The sequence below is a fragment of the Rhinatrema bivittatum genome, chromosome 3 (assembly GCF_901001135.1).
Source record: "Rhinatrema bivittatum chromosome 3, aRhiBiv1.1, whole genome shotgun sequence".
NCBI lineage: Eukaryota > Metazoa > Chordata > Amphibia > Gymnophiona > Rhinatrematidae > Rhinatrema > Rhinatrema bivittatum.
In genome coordinates this window covers 35,674,228-35,697,019 of record NC_042617.1, presented here as the reverse complement: position 1 = coordinate 35,697,019, position 22,792 = coordinate 35,674,228, and the positions used below count along the sequence as shown (strand labels likewise).

The 22,792-nt window shown below is 49.0% G+C and overlaps 1 protein-coding gene across 4 annotated transcripts in view; it reads left to right on the top strand.

The window, feature by feature from the left end:
- CAPN2 (calpain 2) overlaps positions 1–22,792 on the top strand; it is a 98,788-nt gene that overhangs the window by 28,237 nt on the left and 47,759 nt on the right. For all 4 annotated transcript variants that reach the window (XM_029593104.1, XM_029593102.1, XM_029593101.1 and 1 more), the window contains one exon: positions 18,633–18,751. In XM_029593104.1, coding sequence (XP_029448964.1) covers positions 18,633–18,751 — 119 coding nt within the window. The remainder of the gene's footprint in view (positions 1–18,632; positions 18,752–22,792) is intronic.

Below are 22,792 nucleotides of genomic sequence, written 5' to 3'. Positions count from 1 at the left end.
GGTAATAAGGGCGAGAGTTCCTTATATCCCTGGATCTGTCTGAAGCCTATCAACACATTCCGATCCATCAAGAGCATCAGCGTTTTCTATGCTTCTCTATCCTGGACCGCCACTACCAGTTTCGGGCACTACCTTTCGGGTTAGCCACTGCACCCCGGACGTTCACCAAGAACATAGTGGTGATGGCAGCAGCACTGAGGAAGGAATCCACGTGCACCCTTATCTAGACGATTGGCTGATCAGAGCGAAATCCCCAGAGGAAAGCCACCAGGCAACCAACAGAGTCAAAATTCTACTGGAGAGCCTCGGGTGGGTGGTCAACACAAACAAGAACTCCCTGCAGCCCTCCCAATCTCTAGAATATTTGGGAGTCTGGTTCAACACCAAACAAGACAAGGTCATCCTGACACCGACAAGGAGATCAAACTGATGACCCAGTTACGAACCCTTTTGAGTGAACTTCGCCCCACAACATGGGATTACCTACAAGTTCTCGGCCTCATGGCATCCACAATGGAAGTTGTGCCATGGGCACGAGCTCACATGAGACCCCTACAACGCTCACTACTATCACGATGGAGTCCACTGTCCCAGAACTACACAGTACGGCTTCAGCTCCCGGACAGAGTTCGGGTCCAACTACGATGGTGGCTACAGGAAGCCCATCTGAGCCAGGGAATAAGACTATCCTCACCGACCTGGATCCTACTCACCAAGGATGCCAGCCTACCAGGATGGGGAGCACACTGCCAGGAGCTAACCGCCCAAGGGTAATGGAACAAAGAAGAGCCGGGACGGAACATCAATCGCCTAGAAGCCCGGGCAGTCAGAATAGCCTGCCTAAGGTTCGTTCACAGACTCCGAGACAAAGTGGTCAGAGTAATGTCGGACAACGCCACAACAGTGGCCTACATCATCCGTCAAGGAGGAACCAGAAGCCAACAGGTGTCTCTGGAAATAGACTTCCTAATGTCATGGGCAGAAGTGAATCTTCAAGAGATCTCGGCTGTCCACATTGCTGGGAAAGACAACGTCGCTGTGGACTACCTCAGCAGAGAAAGTCTAGATCCAGGAGAATGGAGGCTGTCGACCACAGCATTCCAATTGATAGTAAATCGTTGGGGAACACCAACCATGGACCTCCTGGCAAACCGGTCCAACGCCCAAGTACCCAGTTTCTTCATCCGCAGACGGGAACCCAAGTCCCAGGGAATCGATACCCTGGTACAGTCCTGGCCACAGGAGACTTATACACCTTCCTGCTGTGGTTCCTATTGGGTGCAATCATCCACAAGATTGAACACCACAGGGGAACAGTACTTCTTCTAGTGGCCCCGGACTGGCCAAGAAGACCATGATACGCAGACATGCGAAGACTGCTGACAGGGAGCCCTCTGCTGCTACCTCCACACAGAGACCTGCTCCAACAGGGACCGATCCTCCACGAGTACCCAGCTCGATTCTCTCTTAAGGTCTGGCCATTGAGAGGACTTGCTTAAGGAAGAGCGGATACTCGAGGGCAGTAATTGACACCCTACTCCGAGCACGCAAGTTCTCCACATCCCTAACATACATAAGGATTTGGAGAGTTTTCGAAGCCTGGTGCAAGGACCACAACATCATACCACGCTCAGTCAAAATTCCTGCGATTTTGGAATTCCTGCAGAACGGCCTACAGAAAGGATTGTCTCTCAACTCCATCAAGGTACAGGTGGCCGCATTGTCATGTTATGGAACCAAGAGCGAGAGCAGCAGCATAGCCTCTCACCCGGATGTCTCCCGCTTTCTGAAAGGAGTCAAGCAGATCCGACCATCCCTAAAGTGGCCGGTGCCTCTTGGAACCTCACCCTGGTCCTAGATTTCCTAGCAGGAACCTCCTTCAGACCTCTCCGCGGCCTGTCTCTCCGACTAGTAACATTGAAGACAGCCTTCCTGCTGGCAGTCTGTTCGGCCCATCATATATCCGAGCTACAAGCACTATCCTGCAGAGAGCTGTTCCTCAGATTCACCCCGGGAAACATCCAGTTACGCACAGTTCCGTCGATCCTCCCCCCAGGTGGTGTCTCACTTCCATCTCAACCAAACCATCTCGCTACCATCGCCAGATGAGCATAAGAATTTGGAAGAGGCTCGAAGTCTACGCCATCGCAACGTCGGCAAGACTCCTAGTCTGATACCTGGAAAGGTTGGAATCCATACGAAAGACGGACCACCTATTCGTCCTTCACAGCGGGAAGAAGCAAGGGGAAGCGGCCTCGCGAGCAACAATAGCCCGCTGGAACAAAACAGTCATCAAGGCGGCCTATGTAGAAGCAGGCAAGCCACTGCCTTTACAAGTCAAGGCCCATTCTACTAGAGCCCAGGCAGTGTCCTGGGCGGAAACCAAGATGCTGTCATCCACTGAGATCTGCAGGGCGGCGACATGGTCCTCCATCCACACCTTCTCCAGGTTTTACCGCCTGGATGTTCAGGCTCTGGAGGACACAGCATTTGCAAGGGCAGTACAAAGTGGGTCACGGGCAGCCTCCCACCTGGTTCGGGAGTAGCTTTTATACATCCCAATGGTCCTGAGTCCATCTGCTACATGCTGGGAATTGGAGAAATTATTACCTGATAATTTCGTTTTCCTTAATGTAGACAGATGGACTCAGCATCCCACCCATGGCTGCCATTACTCATGGAATTCTCGGGGGACATCCCCGGGAGCGAGTGATTCACGGGTAAGTCCTGCTTTCCTTCAGCTAGGACACCCAGCCTACCAGGTGTCCACATTTCTTGGTTGAGGGCACTGGCGGTCTCCAGCTATATCCAATTCAACCGGTAACCAAGTTATAAAGTTAATCAAGTTATTCAAATTATTCAGTCATACATATATCCACAATGCTTTTCGAGGAGAATACTGAAGAGCTGCACTTCCTGCAGGGGTATATGTACTAGGGGCTGACATCAGATTGAAATCTGATCCGTCTCCAACAGCTATCAGGAGTACACTATACCCATTGGTCCTGAGTCCATCTGTCTACACTAAGGAAAACGAAATTATCAGGTAAGTAATTTCTCCATTATTTGATAAAGTTTATAAAAGGTGGGGGTGTGCTTTGTATTGTGGTCGCATTCCTTGTATGTAAAATTCTTTCCTTGAGGCCACTCTCCATTTCTTCCTCCTCTGCTCTGATGAGGATTAGCACAGTAGGATCCTGATTAATTTAGCGAGGCCCATTGCTATGACTTGAGTGGGAGGAGCTTTCAAGGCCCCACTGTTCCATTGTTTATATGTATATTCCACTTTTTCAGGCATTTCAAAGCAGATTATATTCCCTTCCATTTTAGTAAGACACATTGAATTAATCAGAAACAAAGGCACTGGCTTGCGAGCCTGAGAGGTCCTCTGCCCCCAACCACCAATGGAGAACCATCTCTGTGTTGAACTCATGGACTCTTTGACTGCAGGTCCCCCTCCATTGGCAGGCGGAGTTGAACGAAGCAGAGGCCCAACTGGAGCTTTGCCTTTACCAACCCTCATTCCCCTCGGGTTGAGTCTTTGGGTGTTGGGGCCAGAAGGTCTTGGGTGAGGGCCTCTGCTGATGGTTGGAAGGTCCATTGAGGTCACTAGGCTGGAGTAGAAGTGGTACAAGTGAATCTGGAAGCAGGTTAGAATCTGTGGCAGGCAGCATTCAGGAATGTCCAGGGGGCAGGCAGTGGTCAGTGGCAGGCGGCATTCAGGAATGTCCAGGGGGCAGGCTGAGGTCAATACCAGATTTGTCCAAAGGGAAAGGTGGGATAGATAGGCAGGGCAGGAAGGCAAGGAGCAAAACAATTGGCAGACTAGATGACATAGGAGTAGATTTTAATAGGTGCGCGTGCTCGTCCATGTGTGCACGCTACCCAGCGCACACATGGGTGCGCTGATTTTATAACATGCGTGCGCCAGTTATAAAATCAGTGGGCCACTCACCCATGCGCACCGGATTTTGTAATCCATATGCACGCGGCATGTGCAAGGAGGGCAGTTTTCTGCAACTTTCGCATGGCGACCCATCGCACCCTTCCCCAGTTCCCTCCCAGTCCGCTCCAATTAAATTACCTTTATTTTTTCTTACTTTGTTGCTTACTGCTCCAATGGAGCAGTAGCAACTTGCGCGCACCCTCACTCCCTTCCCCAGTACAGCGGCAAATGACAGCGCTCCCCTGGGGTCGCGCTGGGTCGGGTTGTAGCATCAAGCCTGGGTCCAGTGTCGAGACCAGGACTCCAAATCGGGTTGTGGCATTGGGCCTGGGTTTGGGCCCCAACCTAGTAATTAACTCCAGCGCGATCCCAGTGGATGCCCGTTATTTATCATTGAAGAGGAGAGGAAGGAGGACTACAGATGCCGAGGCCTGGCCTTGAACCTGGGCCAAGACCCCCGGCATTGGGCCTGGGTCTGGGCCTTGGCCCCGGCATCGGGATCTGACCTCCGGGTTGGGTTGCAGCAGTTGGCCTTGTCTCAGGCCCCAGCCTAGGCCTCGGCCTAGGCCTCGGCACACGTCCTGAGGCCTGAGTCCAGGCCAAGTCCCTGATGTCGAGATCCAGCCTTCGCATCAGGTCATGGCATTGGACCTGGGCCCTGGCCTAGGGTGAGGCCCTGGCTTTGGGACCTGGTCTCCAGGCTGTGGCATTGGGTCTGGGTTCAGGCTCTGGCCTAGGCTGAGGTTTCACCCTTGAGTAGGCCGAGGCCGCAGTGACCTACCGCGGCCTCAGCCTATACAAGTCTGAGGCTTTGGCCTAGTTGATGCTAACGGATTCCTACCAAACCGAGTAAGTGGGATTCTGGGGGACCCTGGCCCTGATATTTTTCCTGGGGGGTGGGAGGGAGGCATAGGTTTTTTTTTGGTGGTTGTGGGGGGTTTTTTGGTTTTGTGTTTTAAATTTTTTGATTCATTTTTTTTTCACACGAATCAAACGCATCAAGCAGTCCACGAACTGAGAAGACCTGACTGAACGGCAGGAAGGCCTGACCTCCTTGCTCATAGCAGGTTTCACTTTGACCACAGTCCGGGGGTTCCCCAAGGGAGACCTTGCTGAGTAAGGTTCCCACCTCATCCAGGTCAGCCAGAGCAGGCTCACCCTGTCCTGATTTTTCCCCATTGAGGAAATCAGAACTGCATCTCCTTGCATGAAATGGGCCAAAACCAGTCCCGTGTGAGTAAACTTGGATAAGGTGGTGCTATCCTGCTGCTGAGGGAACAGAGTGCTCTCTGGACAGCGAATCCTGAGATAAAACATGAAAAGAGTCATATCCACATGGTACAGAAGAGCTGAAGGGAATTCAGCCTCTGTTTGAGAACTGCAGCATTAATCATTTGGTTTGTGTAGGGCCATTCATTAGTTCTCTTTTATGTGGGAGCGAGTTGGGCCTCTGCCACAAGTGTGATATTGTTCCTTCAGGATACAAGTGAGCAGTTTCCTCATGTGTTTGAAAAAAGCAGAGTCTGGACTATTCTGACTGGAGAGGAGAGACAATGAGAGTTGCAGAAGGGAAGTGGAATCTGTGCGTATGCGAGTGTTTTCCAGTGGTTGATCGCTGATCACCAGGGAGCTGCATGGCATCGCACCTGCCTGGGCTCTCCTATGCAAACACAGCTGCCGCCTCTTCTTAAGTCTCTCACAAAGCCGCACCTGCAGCTTTCCATGGGAAACTCCTTTTTCGCTGTGAGCAGAGCTGAGCCATAAGACGCCTCCGGAACACACACAGTTAGGACCATGCTTTCTAGACAGATGACGTTTTGTTTTTTTTTCTCTCACGCTGAGATATTCCAGCTGATTTGAGGAATATCTTGTTGTGGGCATGGGTCCTTGGACCGTGGTGGAGTTGGTGCAAGCTGCAGGGTGGAGCCGGGCGGGTCCCCCCTGTCAGCTGGTGGAGCTGGGTGAAGCAGAGGCCCAGCTGGAGCTTCACCTGTACCGGCCCTCGTTTCCCTCGAGTTGAGCCTTTGGGTGATGGGGCTGGCAGGTCTTAAGTGGGGGGCCTCTGCTGATGGTCTGCAGGTCCGTTGAAGAGGTTGGGGCAAAGTGAAATCAGGCCGGGGTCACCAGCAGGTGGCGTTTCCGAGTTTCCAGAAGGTAGGCAGAGGTCGGAGGCAAGCAGCGAACAAGGGCAGGTTCAGTGGTCAGCGACAGCTGGCAAGCAAGGTCCAAGAGATAAAGCAGAGGTTTGAGGCAGGCGGCAGTTGAGTGATCCAGGAAGCAAGCCGAAGGGAAAATGGGACAGATGGGCAGACGAATGCCGAAGAGCTGCAGAACCAAAGACTGACCACCAGACAACAGGCACTGGAACTGAAAGACACTGAAGAAGAATCCTGGAAAGCAAGAACTGACCACCAGGACTGAAGAACAAAGACAGGAGCTGGAACCGAAGACAGAAGACAAGGAACGCTGTCGCTGAAGACTGATGTTGATGACACCAGAATGGAAGACGGGATTGCTTGGGCAGTTCACACTGCTAGTAAAGCAGGCCGACCTGTTGCCAAGGCAAGGAAGGATAGAGCCCTGCCCTTTTATGGTGCTTAGGTGCTGACATCATCGATAGGGATCACGGGGCCTTTTCCTGCCCTGGTCTCTTTAATTGTGGAGCAGAGACGCGCGCACACCGCGCAGCAGTCATCATTTTTTGCCGCGAAGAGGAGTGGCGGTTAGGTTAGGCTCAGCCCAGAAAAAGTGGTGGCGTCTGCCGCGTGCCCTGGGGGCGTCCTGCCGCATCTTGGCCCGGGGGCAAGAGCCAATCGCAACGTATCTGTCTCTGCCCTGCAGTTTTTTTCCACACTATCTCTTTGGGAGGAGTTGGAAGACTCCCTAACTGGGGCCCACAGAAAGGTTGATTTTTTTTTTTTTTTTTTTGGAGAGGAGGCTGAAAGAGCTGAAATGATCAAACTTGATTTAGAAACCTGGCTGCGCCATAAAAACATCAGAGTGGTGGGGCTGCCAGAGGGAGAGGAGGGATCAGGCCTGACTGCCCTTCCCCACTGCATCCCTGAAATCCTCAACCTATCACTGAAGGGGAGGCTTGTTGAAAATTGAGCGGGCTCATTGGGTACTCTCGCCTCCCTTCCCAGGTTCTGGTGGTCATTCCCACGCCGTTGTCCTGCAGCTGCACAACTGTGCTGACAAAGGGGCGGATGTAATAAGACCTGCGCTGAAATCAATGCTGGTTTTTTTTTTTATTTTCTGCAATATTTTTGAGCGTTCGAGGCAAAACCCAGCAACTGCATAGGATATAATAAAGGAAGAATATGCAAATGAGGTACTCACAGAAAATCCGTGCAAACCAAATACACGTGCCCATTTATGCATAAATAAACCCGCTCAGCGACCCCTGCAGAAACCCGCATTATCAGCACGTGGAGACCTCCGATTTATTCTCAGGGCGAAAGCCTTCCCTTTTCATAAGATAGTGAAGACGTTAGTGATCCGGGAGTGGGATTGAAGGATGGGTAGAGCACTGTCTAATCCCTTCATGATCTGACTCCGACCACATGGTGGGTGCCTGGTGAATACGGGAAAACGCAGCAGCGATCCTTGGCTGTTTGAAGTGACGTGCAGAATGGAGGTGTAAGGCTCCGAGAAGCTTCACCAGGCCCAGAATGGCACATCCGCAGTCTGTTAGAGGATTTCTTCATACAGACTGAGAATAGGCCTGGAGATTAGTCTTATAGGTACGCACCATCAGTCTGCGGCATTCCTGGCAGCGTCATCCCCGGGCGGAGTATCTGCTGCCTGCGTCTCCTCCTGCGAGCAGCTTGGGCCAGGACAACCTGCTCCTCTTGGGAACCTCCTCTCATCTTCCCCCAAGAAATTGCCTTCTCTCAGCCTGTTCTCTCTCCCCCCCTCTCTCTTCTGCCACGCTGTAAGGCTTCTGCCGTTGTTGTGCTTCACCTCTATACAGGCGCTTTAACTTAACTCCTGCCCTGACCCGGGTGCTAAAAAAAAAACCCCTCTCTAACCATTTTCCCCGCTAGCGCGGCTCCCTGCATTGTCCGTTAATAAATAATTTCCTCCTTTTATAAGCCATTTACATGTACTTGTGCTAAATCAGCACAAATGAGCAGATTTGTGCACACGGTTTTTTTTCGTGCTAAATGCATTATTAAGATTAGCATAGAAAACCACATGCAAAAACCCATGACATGTTTGCCACGGCTTAGTACATCGGCCCCCAAAGTGCGCATTCTGGATAAAGCGTGTTCCAACAGGAGAGATTGCCTTTTAACATCAGCGTATAATGTTTTTCCAAGACTTCTGTCACACTTCAAAACAAAACAACAACATAAAAAAAAACCCCATGCAAGCTACGCTTCAGTTAAGAAGACCTTCCAACAGTGTAACTTAACCTACCCACTGCTCTACCCTGCTAGGCCAAAAGTTATGGACAATAACCAACAAAAAGTATTTGATTTTCCAGCAGAGGTTCAGTGATTCCTTGACCAGTCTGGTGAGGCTACTGCTGCCAAACTGAAAAAAACAAAAAAACAAATGATAATGGTGGACTGAGGGAAAAGTTTTGATTGTATAGAGTAAATGATATTGTGCTAACTCGTATATTGTGTGTTTCTGCTTGTTAAATAAAAGCTTTTTAAAAAAAAAGAAAAGTCAATATTTGATATCTGACGCAAACAACTCATGTTTAAAAGGAATTTAAAGGAAAAAAAAAGATGTTAAATGATTTGAGGATGTGTCACATGTATAGTAAACACAACATACATAAGAAGAGGAATACAATAAATTGCATCAATATTTTATTTGCATTTTATAAGCCTGTCTAACATTAAAAAACTATCTAACACACTCATACTATACTCATGCACTCACATTTAAAAACAAACATCATCAAAAAACATGAAAATCAGAAATATTGTCAAATAATTCACTTATAATATAAAGTGCAAATGCTCACATCATATTTTAAACATTATACATTTAATCAACCAATGGAGTCAGTCCTCAACATATCCAACAAAGATCTTCGTTTCGCCAAGCTTATCTTAATGGCTTCATCAGGGATAGGACTGGTTTGGATGAATAACAGCTACCATCTCAAAATGTTAATGAGTGACACAACTGTAGAACCTCAAAATTCCAATTCTTAACAAGTCTTCCAACATGCGATCAAAACTTCAAAATGTGTTCAATACGAAGTCCCTTCAAGGAAGATTCAAAAATCATTCATCTCTCAACCCACTCTAAAATTCAACCCGTTCTTTAACGGGGACACTTCCAAGTGACGCTTAAATTTAATGTGTCACCATTCATAAACCTCTTAGAAATTATAACACCGGAAATGACGTCTGTTCCATGTTTGAAAGAAAGAAATAATGTTTAAAATATGATGTGAGCATTTGCACTTTATATTATAAGTGAATTATTTGACAATATTTCTGATTTTCATGTTTTTTGATGATGTTTGTTTTTAAATGTGAGTGCATGAGTATAGTATGAGTGTGTTAGATAGTTTTTTAATGTTAGACAGGCTTATAAAATGCAAATAAAATATTGATGCAATTTATTGTATAACATGTATAGTAAAGCCAGAAAAAAGAAAATCAGATCTCGTGAGTGTTGCATACTTTGCCGCTCCTTCACTCCCCCATTTGATAGCACTGTACATCAAAGGAAAAATATTCACCAACAGCACCTTGCAACTTTCATGAAATTCGGGGTTTCATTCCACACCACACCCCTCCTAGGATAGCATGCACTCACAATTATACAGAGAAAGCTCTCCAAAGGGGAGGGGCTTAGAGGAATGAGTAAATACTCGCCATCTGAACAGGGCACCCAAGAACACCCTCAGGCTCACCTTTTGCTGAGGCAATGGCTGTGTCCATTGAAAAAGATTGGGGTCTCTTTTCTTTCATGTATAGTAGAGCCACACTGGATGTACTGGGGCCAGCTGCATGTGAAAATCACAGGCTTAAAAGTATCAGTGTAAAGTATAAGGTTACAAGAGATTTTGCGATTCCCAGGCAAAACAAAAAGTACAGAATGAAGAAAAACAAAGAGTTGTTAGTGCTCCAGAAATGCAACTCGAGCCATGAGAAGGGAACTTGCAGCGCTTTTTCAGGTACAAGTGAAGAGGCTGCACAGTGAGAATGGAGCCACCGTTAAGAATGGCCTCCCCTGGGATGTGAGAACAGCCTTCATTCTGCACACAGAGGACGGCCTAATCTCATTTCACTCTTGGGTAGGAGCGTCTAGGAAGCAGTCCTTGAAACTCAGGTCTTCCAGATGTGACGTGGATCCAGACTGCCTCTTATGTAAGGCTGGACATCAGCCAATGTGCTTATAAAAGAGGAGCGTCAGTCACGTGACAAAACACCTGCATTTATGACGTTTTCATCCTGGTTAAGTCATGTGCCCAGGATATCAGATCATGCATGCACCCTTCTTACGGGCCGATACAGAAAACCGCGCGGGAGAGCCAGCGAGCGCCCGCTCTCCCAACGCGCGCACAGGACACTCTCCTGGGCGCGCGATTCAGGTAGCCCAAGTATGCTAATTAGGGCCTGCGGTAAAAAGAGGGGCTAGGGACACTAGCACGTCCCCAGCACCTCCTTTTTGACAGACGCGGCAGCTGTCAGCGGGTTTGACAGCCGACGCTGAATTTTACCGGCGTCGGTTCTTGAACCTGCTGACAGCCATGGGTTCGGCTAAATTGAACGTCCGTCTTCCAACCAGCAGGCTGCGGGCAGATTTAAAAATTATTATTTTTTTTTACTTTTGGGGCCTCCGACTTAATATCGCTATGATATTAAGTCGGAGGGTGTACAGAAAAGCAGTTTTTACTGCTTTTCTGTGCACTTTCCTGGTGCCGGCCGAAATTAACACCAGCCTTTGGGCAGGCGTTAATTTCTGAAAGTAAAATGTGCGGCTTGGCTACACATTTACTTTCTGGATTGCACGGGAATGATTTATAGGGCCATCAATATGCATTTGCATGTTGCGGGCGCTATTAGTTTCGGGCAGTTTGGCCGCGCATTTTCCAGGCGCTATTACCCCTTACTGAATAAGAGGTAAAAATAGTGCGTGGAAAACGCGCTGCCAAACGGGGGCTAACAGTGCGCTCAGCCTGAGAGCACTTTACTGCATCGGCCTGTTAGCTTGGAAGTCCTGTACTGAAATCATTGCTGGCGTCAGTTGGGTGAGATGGAGAAAGGCCCTTTAAATCACCGTAAAGCACCATCCTCATGGTCTTGTCCTGGCCTTGTAGGTTGCAGCCCTCATGTGACTTTCGGCAGCCGCTGATCCGCGTCAGTGGTGGAAGCATGCAGACCAGCTCACTGGATTATGCTGGGACCAGAGCTGCAGCCTACGTCCACAGCTGGTGCTCTGGTGCCCCTAAATGGTCCAACCCCCCCCCCCCCCCCAAAAAAAAAAGGTTAAGCAAAGCAATCCCAAAGCAAATAGCAAAAATAAGCTTCGCAGTACTAATTCTCCAGAAAGTGTCTACGATTTATTGAAAGGTGATATGTTAAAAAAACCCAAAAAACAATTCAAAATAATCAGTCCACCACTGTTTTCTCAGCTTAGAAATTGCAGCTTTTTCGGGATGAGAGTTCACAAATCAGAATAAACCCCGCACTCCTCTTATATTTGTAAAGCACTGCTGCACTTACCTTGCATTAGAAATGATCCAAGGTGTGAATATTACCTGAATATTTTGAATTACTATCATTTTTGGAACATATCCCCTTTCAGTAAATGGTGGTCACCTTTCAGAGGTGAAAGGAGAGGAAAGAGGTTTTTCTGAAACATCAAACGTCAGCGGGTTTGCTGCCGCTGTTTTCCTCCCTAGATGTAAACATTTGTAAAATACTAAAAATAAAAACGATGTAATTAATAAGGAATCAGTATGTACATGTACCAAGGCTGTTTTGAATGTAGTGCAGAGAATTGTTACCGTGAAGCTTGGTTTTTGGTAGCTCCAGTGCTATCATCTTGAGAGCGCTGCTGACCGTGTCTATAAGTGCTCGTGTTTGTACGATTTATATTTCCTATGTCTCTCAACAAAATATTCGATGATGGGGCGGGGGGGTGAGGATAGGAACTGTACAAAGTTGATGTGGCCCATCTGTCTGTGCTTGCGTCGATAAGTCCGTGATTAGAGCTGAACGCTGTATGAGATATCTTACAGATATCCTGGCTCCTCCGGCCACCTGGCAAAGTTACCCGCACTGCAGGCCGCACCCTCTATGTTGTAGGTACTGCATTTTGAATATTTGCAGCAGGAGATCAGCCAGAGCTGGCCTGTGAATTTTTTAAAATTAGCCCAGTGCCAGCATTCGAGAGGGAGTGGAATACCAGCAGAGAGGTCTCCGTGTGCCGTCATACAGTTGTGCGTGCCAGGGGTTGCTGAGCCCTGAACTGCAAAACGTTTTTTCTTTTACAGATAAGACAGGCCAAACCGTTATCCTTGGTGCAGGGTAGTGATGGGTGTATTTGGATAATGGAGTGACCCCACTGTGAGCAGTCTCGGGCTCTGCAAGGCTGGGAAGGGGGGTTACTTGCGTGATAGAGAATTGATTCTATCCTATAATGTTCTCCAGTGCTTTAATTAGTCTCTGTGTGCTGGTCCTGCTTGCAAATGTTACCCCTGGCATACGCAAGTACTCACCAAAGAAAATCTTTAAAGGAACCCAATTGGGCTACTACAGAATTACCCAGCTCGATCCCCCGGGGCGATTTCTGCACGCTGGGCAGGAGTGTTTTCACAACAAGATCATAAAGGTGTTCCTTCTGCCTCAGCAGCAGTAGGAAGCTCACCCTGTGCCTTCAGAAAACAGATTTCCCTGCCTTTGAGAGGCTGGGAGCCTTCACCCAGGTGACGTTGGGGCACATTGTGCCGGTAGACAGTCACATGCAGTCTTGGGAAATTGTGGACTGGAAGGCCTGAGCCCGGTGTGAAAGATTCATTTCCTCTTTGCCTTCTTAAGGAAAGCGGTGATGATTATTATTTATTGAGGCTTGGGAGCCAGACTGTGACTCCTGCAGCCTCCTGCAGCTGCGGCAGGGCAGTGCTTGCTGAGTTGCCGGCCAAGCTCCCACCCTTCAAAGTGAAAATACAAAACTCCAGCCGTCTCTTACGTTCCCTGGCACAGCTGAGGCTTTGCCAGGGAGGTGCTGGAAGTGAAGAGTCAGGAGTGACTCCCGGTCCTCGGAGGGTCCCAGCGTAAAGCTGTAGCTTTCCATCAGACTTGGCTGCAGCTCGGCCATTCAGCATTGTGTACTGTGCGGACGTAAGGCTCCCTTCAGCAGAGGTTTCCTAATTCCAGGTATGCAAAGCTGGAAATCATTCTCCCGCTTCTGTCGACCAAAATAAAAATAACCGTCCACACTTTATAAAGAACAGGAAAAAGCAGTGCCAAGTTGGGAGGTTTTGATCAGTGAAAAATCTTCCAGACTGAAGGTGGCTAAAATCGTGCCACTGTTGGAAATAAAGGAAATCTTAAAACTGTTTCATCTTTTTTCCTAAACTATTACGTTGGTTGCAAACACAGTGTAGCTTCTTTATAGGACACCTATTTCAATGTGTCATGTTCCGTACCGACCAAAGTGAAAGACTGCGGTCCCAGGTGAGGGCAGGATGCCATTCCAGGCAAAGAAAGTGACCCCATCCCGTCACTCACAACATGATAGGGCACCATTCCAGATAACGGAGTGACACCATCCCATCGGTCACAACATGATCAGGCACCATTCCAGGCAAAGGAGTGACACCATCCCATCGGTCATAACATGATACGGCACCATTCCAGATAAAGGAGTGACACCATCCCATCGGTCACAACATGATAGGGCACCATTCCAGATAAAGGAGTGACACCATCCCATCGGTCACGACATGATAGGGCACCATTCCAGATAACGGAGTGACACCATCCATCGGTCACAATACAATAGGGCACCATTCCAGGCAAAGGATTAACACCTTCCCATCAGTCACAACATGATAGGGCACCATTCCAGATAAAGGAGTAACAACATCCCATCGGTCACGACATGATAGGGCACCATTCCAGATAAAGGAGTAACAACATCCCATCGGTCACAATACAATAGGGCACCATTCCAGGCAAAGGATTAACACCTTCCCATCAGTCACAACATGATAGGGCACCATTCCAGATAAAGGAGTAACAACATCCCATCGGTCACGACATGATAGGGCACCATTCCAGATAAAGGAGTGACACCATCCCATCAGTCACAACATGATAGGGCACCATTCCAGATAAAGGAGTGACACCATCCCATCAGTCACAACATGATAGGGCACCATTCCAGATAAAGGAGTGACACCATCCCATCAGTCACAACATGATAGGGCACCATTCCAGGCAAAGGAGTGACACCATCCCATCGGTCACAACATGATAGGGCACCATTCCAGGCAAAGGAGTGACACCATCCCATCGGTCACAACATGATAGGGCACCATTCCAGGCAAAGGATTAACACCTTCCCATCAGTCACAACATGATAGGGCACCATTCCAGATAAAGGAGTAACAACATCCCATCGGTCACGACATGATAGGGCACCATTCCAGATAAAGGAGTGACAACATCCCATCGGTCACGACATGATAGGGCACCATTCCAGATAAAGGATTAACACCATCCCATCGGTCACGACATGATAGGGAACCATTCCAGATAAAGGAGTGATACCATCCCATCAGTCACAACACGATAGGGCACCATTCCAGATAAAGGAGTGACACCATCCTGTCATTCATAACATGATAGGGCACCATTCCAGATAAAAGAGTGACACCATCTCATCAGTCATAACATGATAGGGCACCATTCCAGATAAAGGAGTGACACCATCCCATTGGTCACAACACGATAGGGCACCATTCCAGATAAAGGAGTGACACCATCCCATTGGTCACAGCATGATAGGGCACCATTCCAGGCAAAGGAGTGATACCAGCCAATCAGTCACAACATGATAGGGCACCATTCCAGATAAAGGAGTGATACCATCCCATCAGTCATAACATGATAGGGCACCATTCCAGATAAAGGAGTGACACCATCCCATCGGTCACAACACGATAGGGCACCATTCCAGATAAAGGATTGACACCATCCCATCGGTCACAACACGATAGGGCACCATTCCAGATAAAGGATTGACACCATCCCATCGGTCTCAACATGATAGGGCACCTTTCCAGGCAAAAGAGAGACACCATCCCATCGGTCACAACAGGATAGGGTACTATTTCAGACAAAGGAGTGACACCATCCAATCAGTAATAGCATGATAGGGCATCATTTCAGACAAAGAAGTGACACTATCCCATTGGTCTCAACATGATATGGTGCTAATCCAGGCAAAGGAATGATACCATCCCTTCAGTCACAACATTATAGGACAACATTTCAGGAAAAAATGTGACACCATCTTATCAGTCACAGCATGATAGGGCACAATTTCAGGCAAAGGAGTGACACCATCCCATCAGTAACAATATGATAGGGCACCATTCCAGGCAAAAGATTAACACCATCTTATCAGTCACAGCATGATAGGGCACAATTTCAGGCAAAGAAGTGAACACCATCCTGTTGGTCACAATGTGATTGGGCACCCTCACCAGACAAAGGAAATGTCTCCATCCCATCAGTCAATATATGAGAGGGCACCATTCCATACAAAAGCGTGATGCCATTCCATTGGTCACAACGCGATAGAGTGCTAAGCCAGCAAAGGAAGTGACACTAGCCCACTGGTCTCTCTGGGGCATATGTACTAACAGTGTACCAAGAAATCTGTGTTAAAAACGTAAGGGTAGATTGTGTGTTTAGCACCAATACACAAGAGAACCAAGTATGGCCAATAATGAAATCTTTATTGTAAGGAAAATTTGTCTTTGGTTTACAAGGTATTGGTGGAAGGAAAGAGAACAGTTACACAGAGTGCAGTGTCTGACTGCTCGCCAAGGTCCTTCAGAGAGCTAACTATTACATCTCTTTCTTATATACAGTATTCTTGCTATAGGCTCCATACCCCTCCATTCCCCCACTCCTCCGTCTTGCGTTACCCAGGCCTCTTGTAACTTGTCACTTAGCATGCACCAAAAAAGAGCACTGAGATACACTTCCTAACTCCAGTATCGCCCCCTCCCCCTTCTGACCACAAATGTCCCAGCTCTGGCTCTGTATTTCACCTCGGTGCCCGGGCAAACTGCTTCCTGCTCTCTGTTGTCAGGCTGGCACACACTGGTTCCTCTTTTGGATCTGTTCCTTCTGTGCTGTCTGTCAGTGTCTCTGTAAAGATGCAACTCTCTTTTTAGCTGAGGCCTTGGACACATGAGCATCTTGCCTGACCTTTGGTGCTTGTTGCCAGGCAGATTTAGACCAGATATTCAAAAGCCATTTAGATGGATAACTTAAAGGTTTGGTATATTCAGCCACTTATCTGGTTAGATTTTAGCCGGATAAATCATTAAGCAGATAATATCCAGCAGGATAAAAAAAAATGGTGTTACGGGGCTAATTATCTGGGTAATTTAACCAGATAAGTTACGATACTCGAACTTACCTGGCTAAGGTATCCAGCTAACTTTAGACCTGCTTCTCCGGCTAACTTTAAACGTATCCGGATGTATTCAGCCGCACAAGACTGGCTTTTCAGGCAGAGATCTCGTGATCCTTCAGGAAGCTGCGAATTTCTCCAAGCTCTCTCCTTTTAAAGTTACTGATCTGAAAACCCATTAGAGCACGAAATCCTTCCAAGCTGCAGCCGGAGAAGAGAAGGGCCCCGTGCTTAGGGCAGATATCACCCCTTAGGCACCTAAGCAGAACCCGAGGGCCCAGAGGAATGGAACCCCCCCTTGCGTCTGTCCTGGATCAGAGGTGGATTAATGAGGGTGGTGTCCTTCTCCCCACATCACAAGCGCAGGAACATGGTGCGCCCAGCCTGGCGTACAGGGGCTAAACTAGCACCCGACGCAATAAGGAGATTGGCGCATCCAAAACATGCGCTGAAACAAACGCGCAGCCGATCGCACCAATCGCAGGTAAATTCCATGTAGGTGAGGCTATTAACTATTACCCCCCGAAGCGGAAAATCCCTGGGCGCCCAGCGCGCACTTTTTAACGCTGCAAATTTAACCCCTGCCCCGGAGGTGGCATAAAGTCAAGCCACGAGTCAGAGGCGCGTGAGAAATTTGAAACAATACGGTCCTCTGTGGTTCCTCCTACTTAGTATCATTGTGACACTTACATTTGCTGCTTGCAGTGTTGAAAAACAAATGCATATTGGCTTGATTTAAAAAAAAACAACCCTCAAAACGTCTGGATGCACAATTTAATGGGCATCTCCAGCAACCTCAGCAAAATCTGCCAGAAGGAGCTCGTTAAAATCCGACGCCCGTTGCAATTGTGGGCGCCCGATGCATTTGAGCACTAGGGATGCACAATTCTCCCCTAGTGCAGCCCCTGCGTTTAAATACTGCATGGGGTGCCCAGGGGAGGTGGCTGCGGGTGCGTTAGGAGAACGAGCGCCCAGTACGAGTGCCCGTGTTCAACGGGTGTCCTTATCGCATCGGTCCCCTCAGACAGTAATCGTGCATTGACGTGAAGGGTAGAAAGGCCATAGCTACCACTTCATGTTGTGTGAAATATATTATGTTTCCCAAGTGAATGGGGCCTGGTTCACGTAATTTTGCCGCTCGGGCCCTTTAAGGACAGGCCCAGGAGCAGCAGGATGCACATTACAGTCCTGATGCTGCCGGGGAAAGTTGAGACGTAGCTAACCTTCCTGAAGATAACCTGGCTTGCGATATTTCAGGCAAGCCGTGTTTTGTTTGCAGAAGATTTATTTAGTAATGAGCTGCTATGCATGCAAATGTTTTCTTGAGAAAACAGGCTGCCTGGGGGTACTGCGGGCCCCACTAGCCCACCGGGGATTTAAAAGGTATGGCAAGGGGGGTGGGGGGAGTTCAGGTGGAGGGCTAGGTTGTGGGATGGTAGTCGGAGGTCTGAGGGGGGGAGGAATTTTTAAAAAGGGGTGGGATTTGGGAGGCAGGGGAGGAGCCTGTGCCGCTACTCTTTTTTTAAACTTTTCATTCACTAGATCTGGCTTGAGGGGGGTGGAATGGGGGGAGGGGCTCACCAGACCCCCAGGAGGTTTTCTCTATTTGGGGGGGGGCCGACAGCTGTTCAGGCGGGGGCAGCTAAGCTCAGTCATTTTTCCCACAGGGGTTTACTAGCTGAGGTACCCCCTCCAGGGAACAGGCCCCCCAAATCAGAAAACGCCGGCATTTTTACTGTTAAAATATCCAGGAATGCCGCGTTGGCAGATGTCTGCTTAGAGGAGACGTTCATTCCTGTAGCATGAGAACGCTCCAGCTAAATTCCTTCTCTTTTTCCACCACGAGCAGAAGGAAATGTTTTCATCAGAGAAATCGATCTGAATCGCTCAGGGCCCCTCAGATATCACATGGGTTAAAGTGGAACCGAAAACTGGGAAGCGTTCACAGCCGTCCTCCTCTCCAGTGGCCCTTCCGATGCCTCTCACCCTTTCAGACTGCACCCGCACCCGGTATTCTCAGCTAACGGGGGAACTTCTATTTGTGTCTCGCTAGGTGACTGCTGGCTTCTGGCGGCCATTGCATCGCTTACCTTGAACGAGCAGATTTTGTCGCGTGTCGTTCCCAAAGATCAGAGCTTCGAAGAGAACTATGCGGGGATCTTCCACTTCCAGGTAAATGCCAGGGAAGAGACAGGAGCTGGAATTACTCATGCATGTCTCTGCATTACTAATCTGTTTTGCTACTGGTTTAGGGCTTTCCCAGTTCTGATTTGGGTATTGTAAAAAAATTGTTTTTGACCTCTTGCGGCCTCCCATTTCAGGGTTTCGCGTGTTTCAAGCCTGTGGTGGTAAACCTCTGCAGATTGGTACAATCTTCCTATGCCGGTGATAAGCACACAGAGAAGAGGAGAAGGACTCTGTCAGTTCTGTTATTTTGCAATTTAAATCCCTGTCATTTCTAGCCAAGAAAGGAGGAGTGTGGTGGATGGGAGTCTTGCAGGAGGAGACTGAACTCCCTTCTGGTGAAGGGGACTGGTGCAGATACGAGAACCCCGGCTTCTGGATTTCCAGTCCCGCTGCACGTTAGCTGGACGAGTGCTGAGGGACGCAGATCCCAGCCGTTCCCTGCGTTCTCTCGAAGTCGAGAGATGCCCTTGCTTTATGAAGGCAGATAACATGAGAGACCCGCTGGAGCAGTTGTTTCGGCTGCAACGAGTTCACCAATGGTTTGAAGCACTTGATCCTGTTTAGGGCTGGTGCAAGGTTATTAAGGCTCCTTAGGGAATTGCTCAGCCTTGTGCCCTTCCCCTACTAACGTTTAGACCCTTAGGCCAGCCCCTCCTCTGAGATTCTGACTTTACCACCCTCCCTTCCAGAACAATCGTATAAAAACGCGTAATTGAACCTAGAGAGGTCCATGTTCAGTAAGTCAGCGTTATCCGGATAAAGGAGAAGCTGCCCTGGATATTCAGCGGGATAAACGTCCCTGTGATTGTACTCGCCTAACGTTATCCAGCTACATGTATCCAGGTGACTTAAAAACCTAATCAGCTCTGTTTGGGTATAACCAGTTATGTTTTTAAGTTATCCAGCCTTGTGCGGGGGACTAATACATTTAAATAAACCCTGCTTTATTAGTATGCACAAGAAATATATGTCTGCCTGACAACTACAGGGTTTGAATGAATAAAAGACTGCTTCTAGTTTATCACGGTTTTCGGGCCTGTTGATGATCTACTTGCCCTGACACACCTTTTCATATATTGTTTGGACCTTCCCTTGGTGTGTTTTGTCCTCCGCTCATTTTGTGGTGTTTTTCTCTAACTATTCACCATACAAACAAATTTCAAAATTCACATTTACCTGTTCTAGTCCTCTCATGATTTTATAGACCTCGATCATATCCCCCCTCAGCTGTCTCTTCTCCAAGCTGAAAAGTCCTAACCTCTTCAGCCTTTCCTCATAGGGGAGCTGTTCCATTCCCCTTATCATTTTGGTCGCCCTTCTCTGTACCTTCTCCATCGCAATTATATCTTTTTTGAGATGCGGCGACCAGAACTGTACACAGTATTCAAGGTGCGGTCTCTCCAATGCTTAACCTAAACCTGAACATACCAGATATCATTATCTTGCACAAAAAAAAAAACCAATTCCTGATATTTCTGTTTTCCTTTGAGATGGTCTAGCTAATGAGTTGACAGTCTCTGCATTTCTATCCCATCAAAAAAGCATGTTCATTTTTCTTTGTGTGTGGCCAAGATGTTCACGCTGCTTTTATTTTACTGCAGAATAGATCAGTGCCAACTCTTCCATTAGGCATGCGGATCGATCACCTAGAGAGCAGCAGTCTGGGGGATGGCACCAGTACACAGGGCTCTCTGCTCCATGCCTCTGTGGGTCAGTGTCTGAATCTCAGGCAGCAGAGAAGCAGCTGCAGGGAACAGGAGGGGGGAGGAGGAGGGCCTGGAGCAAACAGAGCACTGCTCCCTAATCCAGGCCTTTCCCTCCGGTTGTTTCTCGCTTCCTTTTCCTGTCATGCTCCAGAAAGCTTACAGTTTAAGTAGGTACCTGAGGCAATGGGAAATGAAGTGACTTGCTCAATCAAGGTCACTAGGAGTGACAGTGGGACAAGTGGTTTCCGTGATTCACAGCCACTGGACCATTGCTTTTCCCTGTTGGGAAGAATAGTAATGCTGTAGTTAGCAAGTAGCACATTTAAAACAAATCAGAGAAAATTATTTTTCACTCAACGCACAGTTAAGCTCTGGAATTCATTGCCGGAGGATGTGGCTAATGCAGTTGGTGTAACTGGGTTTAAAAAAGATTTGGATAGGTTCCTGGAGGAGAAGTCCATAAACGCTATTAGTCAAGGTGACTTAGGGGATAGCCACTGCTATTACTAGCACCAGTAGCATGGGGTAGACTTAGTTTTTGGTTACTTGCCAGGTGCTTGTAGCCTGGATTGGCCACTGTTGGAAACAGGAAGCTGGGCTTGATGGACCCTTGGTCTGACCCAGTACGGGCAATTTCTTATGTTCTTAAGAATGATTTTCTAATAAATGGGAGCCAACCCAATGAGTCTGAGGCAGTGCTGTAAATTGCACTGTGGGAGATCTGGGTCCAGTTCCTAAACCTGGGCTTGTGCTCCTCTGGCCAACCAGGGCAGGAGGTACTGCAGAAGTATCGGGCAGCAGCAGCTGTTGGCCAGTCTTAAGGTGCACGGGCTTGTGTCTATAACCGGAGATAAAAGGGCTCCGGCCCTGTAGCTCCGGCTGTAGCGATCTGGGTTTGAATCTGTTGCGCTGGCCTCGGTGCAAGACGGAGCTGAGGCGCTGGGAACTGGGGAAGGAGGCAGGATGGGCTGCCACCAGCCCAGCACCCTCTGCCAGCCAGAGAGCGGCACCGAGGGTGTGCGTCAGAGGAGGTTCAGCAGGGCGAAGGCTCCCCATAGTCTCCCGGGCATCTCGCCTGAGGGGGGGGGGGGAGATGGAGAGGAAAAATAGTGGAAAATGATAAAAGCCGGGGTGGGGGGTTAAAAGCACTGGATAGGTGCAGTGCAGTAGAGGTCATCTCCATGTGAGCTGGGAGCCCAAAGGAGCAGGCAAAAACCGACGGGCAAATAACTGAATAAAGAACCGAACTGATGGTGATGGCGGCCTGGACAACAAGATAAGGATCTCCACAACCCGCAAACTGCCCGAGCCAAACTGGGCAGCGCTTGAAGAACTGTGGGCGGCAGGAAGGAAGCTCCATCCTACGGGACGTGTGATCTGAGGGCGGCAGGAAGGAAGCTCCATCCTACGGGACGTGTGATCTGAGGGCGGCAGGAAGGAAGCTCCATCCTACGGGACGTGTGATCTGAGGGCGGCAGGAAGGAAGCTCCATCCTACGGGACGTGTGATCTGAGGGCGGCAGGAAGGAAGCTCCATCCTACGGGACGTGTGATCTGAGGGCGGCAGGAAGGAAGCTCCATCCTACGGGACGTGTGATCTGTGAGCGGCAGGAAGGAAGCTCCGTCCTACGGGACGTGTGATCTGTGGGCGGCAGGAAGGAAGCTCCATCCTACGGGACGTGTGATCTGTGGGCGGCAGGAAGGAAGCTCCATCCTACGGGACGTGTGATCTGAGGGCGGCAGGAAGGAAGCTCCATCCTACGGGACGTGTGATCTGAGGGCGGCAGGAAGGAAGCTCCGTCCTACGGGACGTGTGATCTGTGGGCGGCAGGAAGGAAGCTCCATCCTACGGGACGTGTGATCTGTGGGCGGCAGGAAGGAAGCTCCATCCTACGGGACGTGTGATCTGAGGGCGGCAGGAAGGAAGCTCCATCCTACGGGACGTGTGATCTGCCGTGGCCCAGTAGTGAGGAGCAAGGGGCAGGGAAGCCAGGGCTCAAACGCCCGCTGCCGCTCCCAGTGACCTTTTCTGCCTCAGGTACAAAGGTCAGGGTCTCATTTGCTTAGTCGCTGCGTTTTTACCCGGAGGGGAAGATGCTGCAGGGCTTAACAGAGCAGCAGTTCCTGGCGCTACTTCTCGGTGAATCCCGCGGTATTTTTCCCCCGGCAGTAAAAGGGCCCAGAAATAATGCACCGTGGTGGGCCCCAGGGGTAGGGGACTGCCGTGCATCAAAGAAATCCCCTACCCAAAGTGCGGGGAAAAAAAAACCCCGGGGGGTCTCCACAGACCCTTAGGCAGCCACAGGGAAAAAGAAGATTTT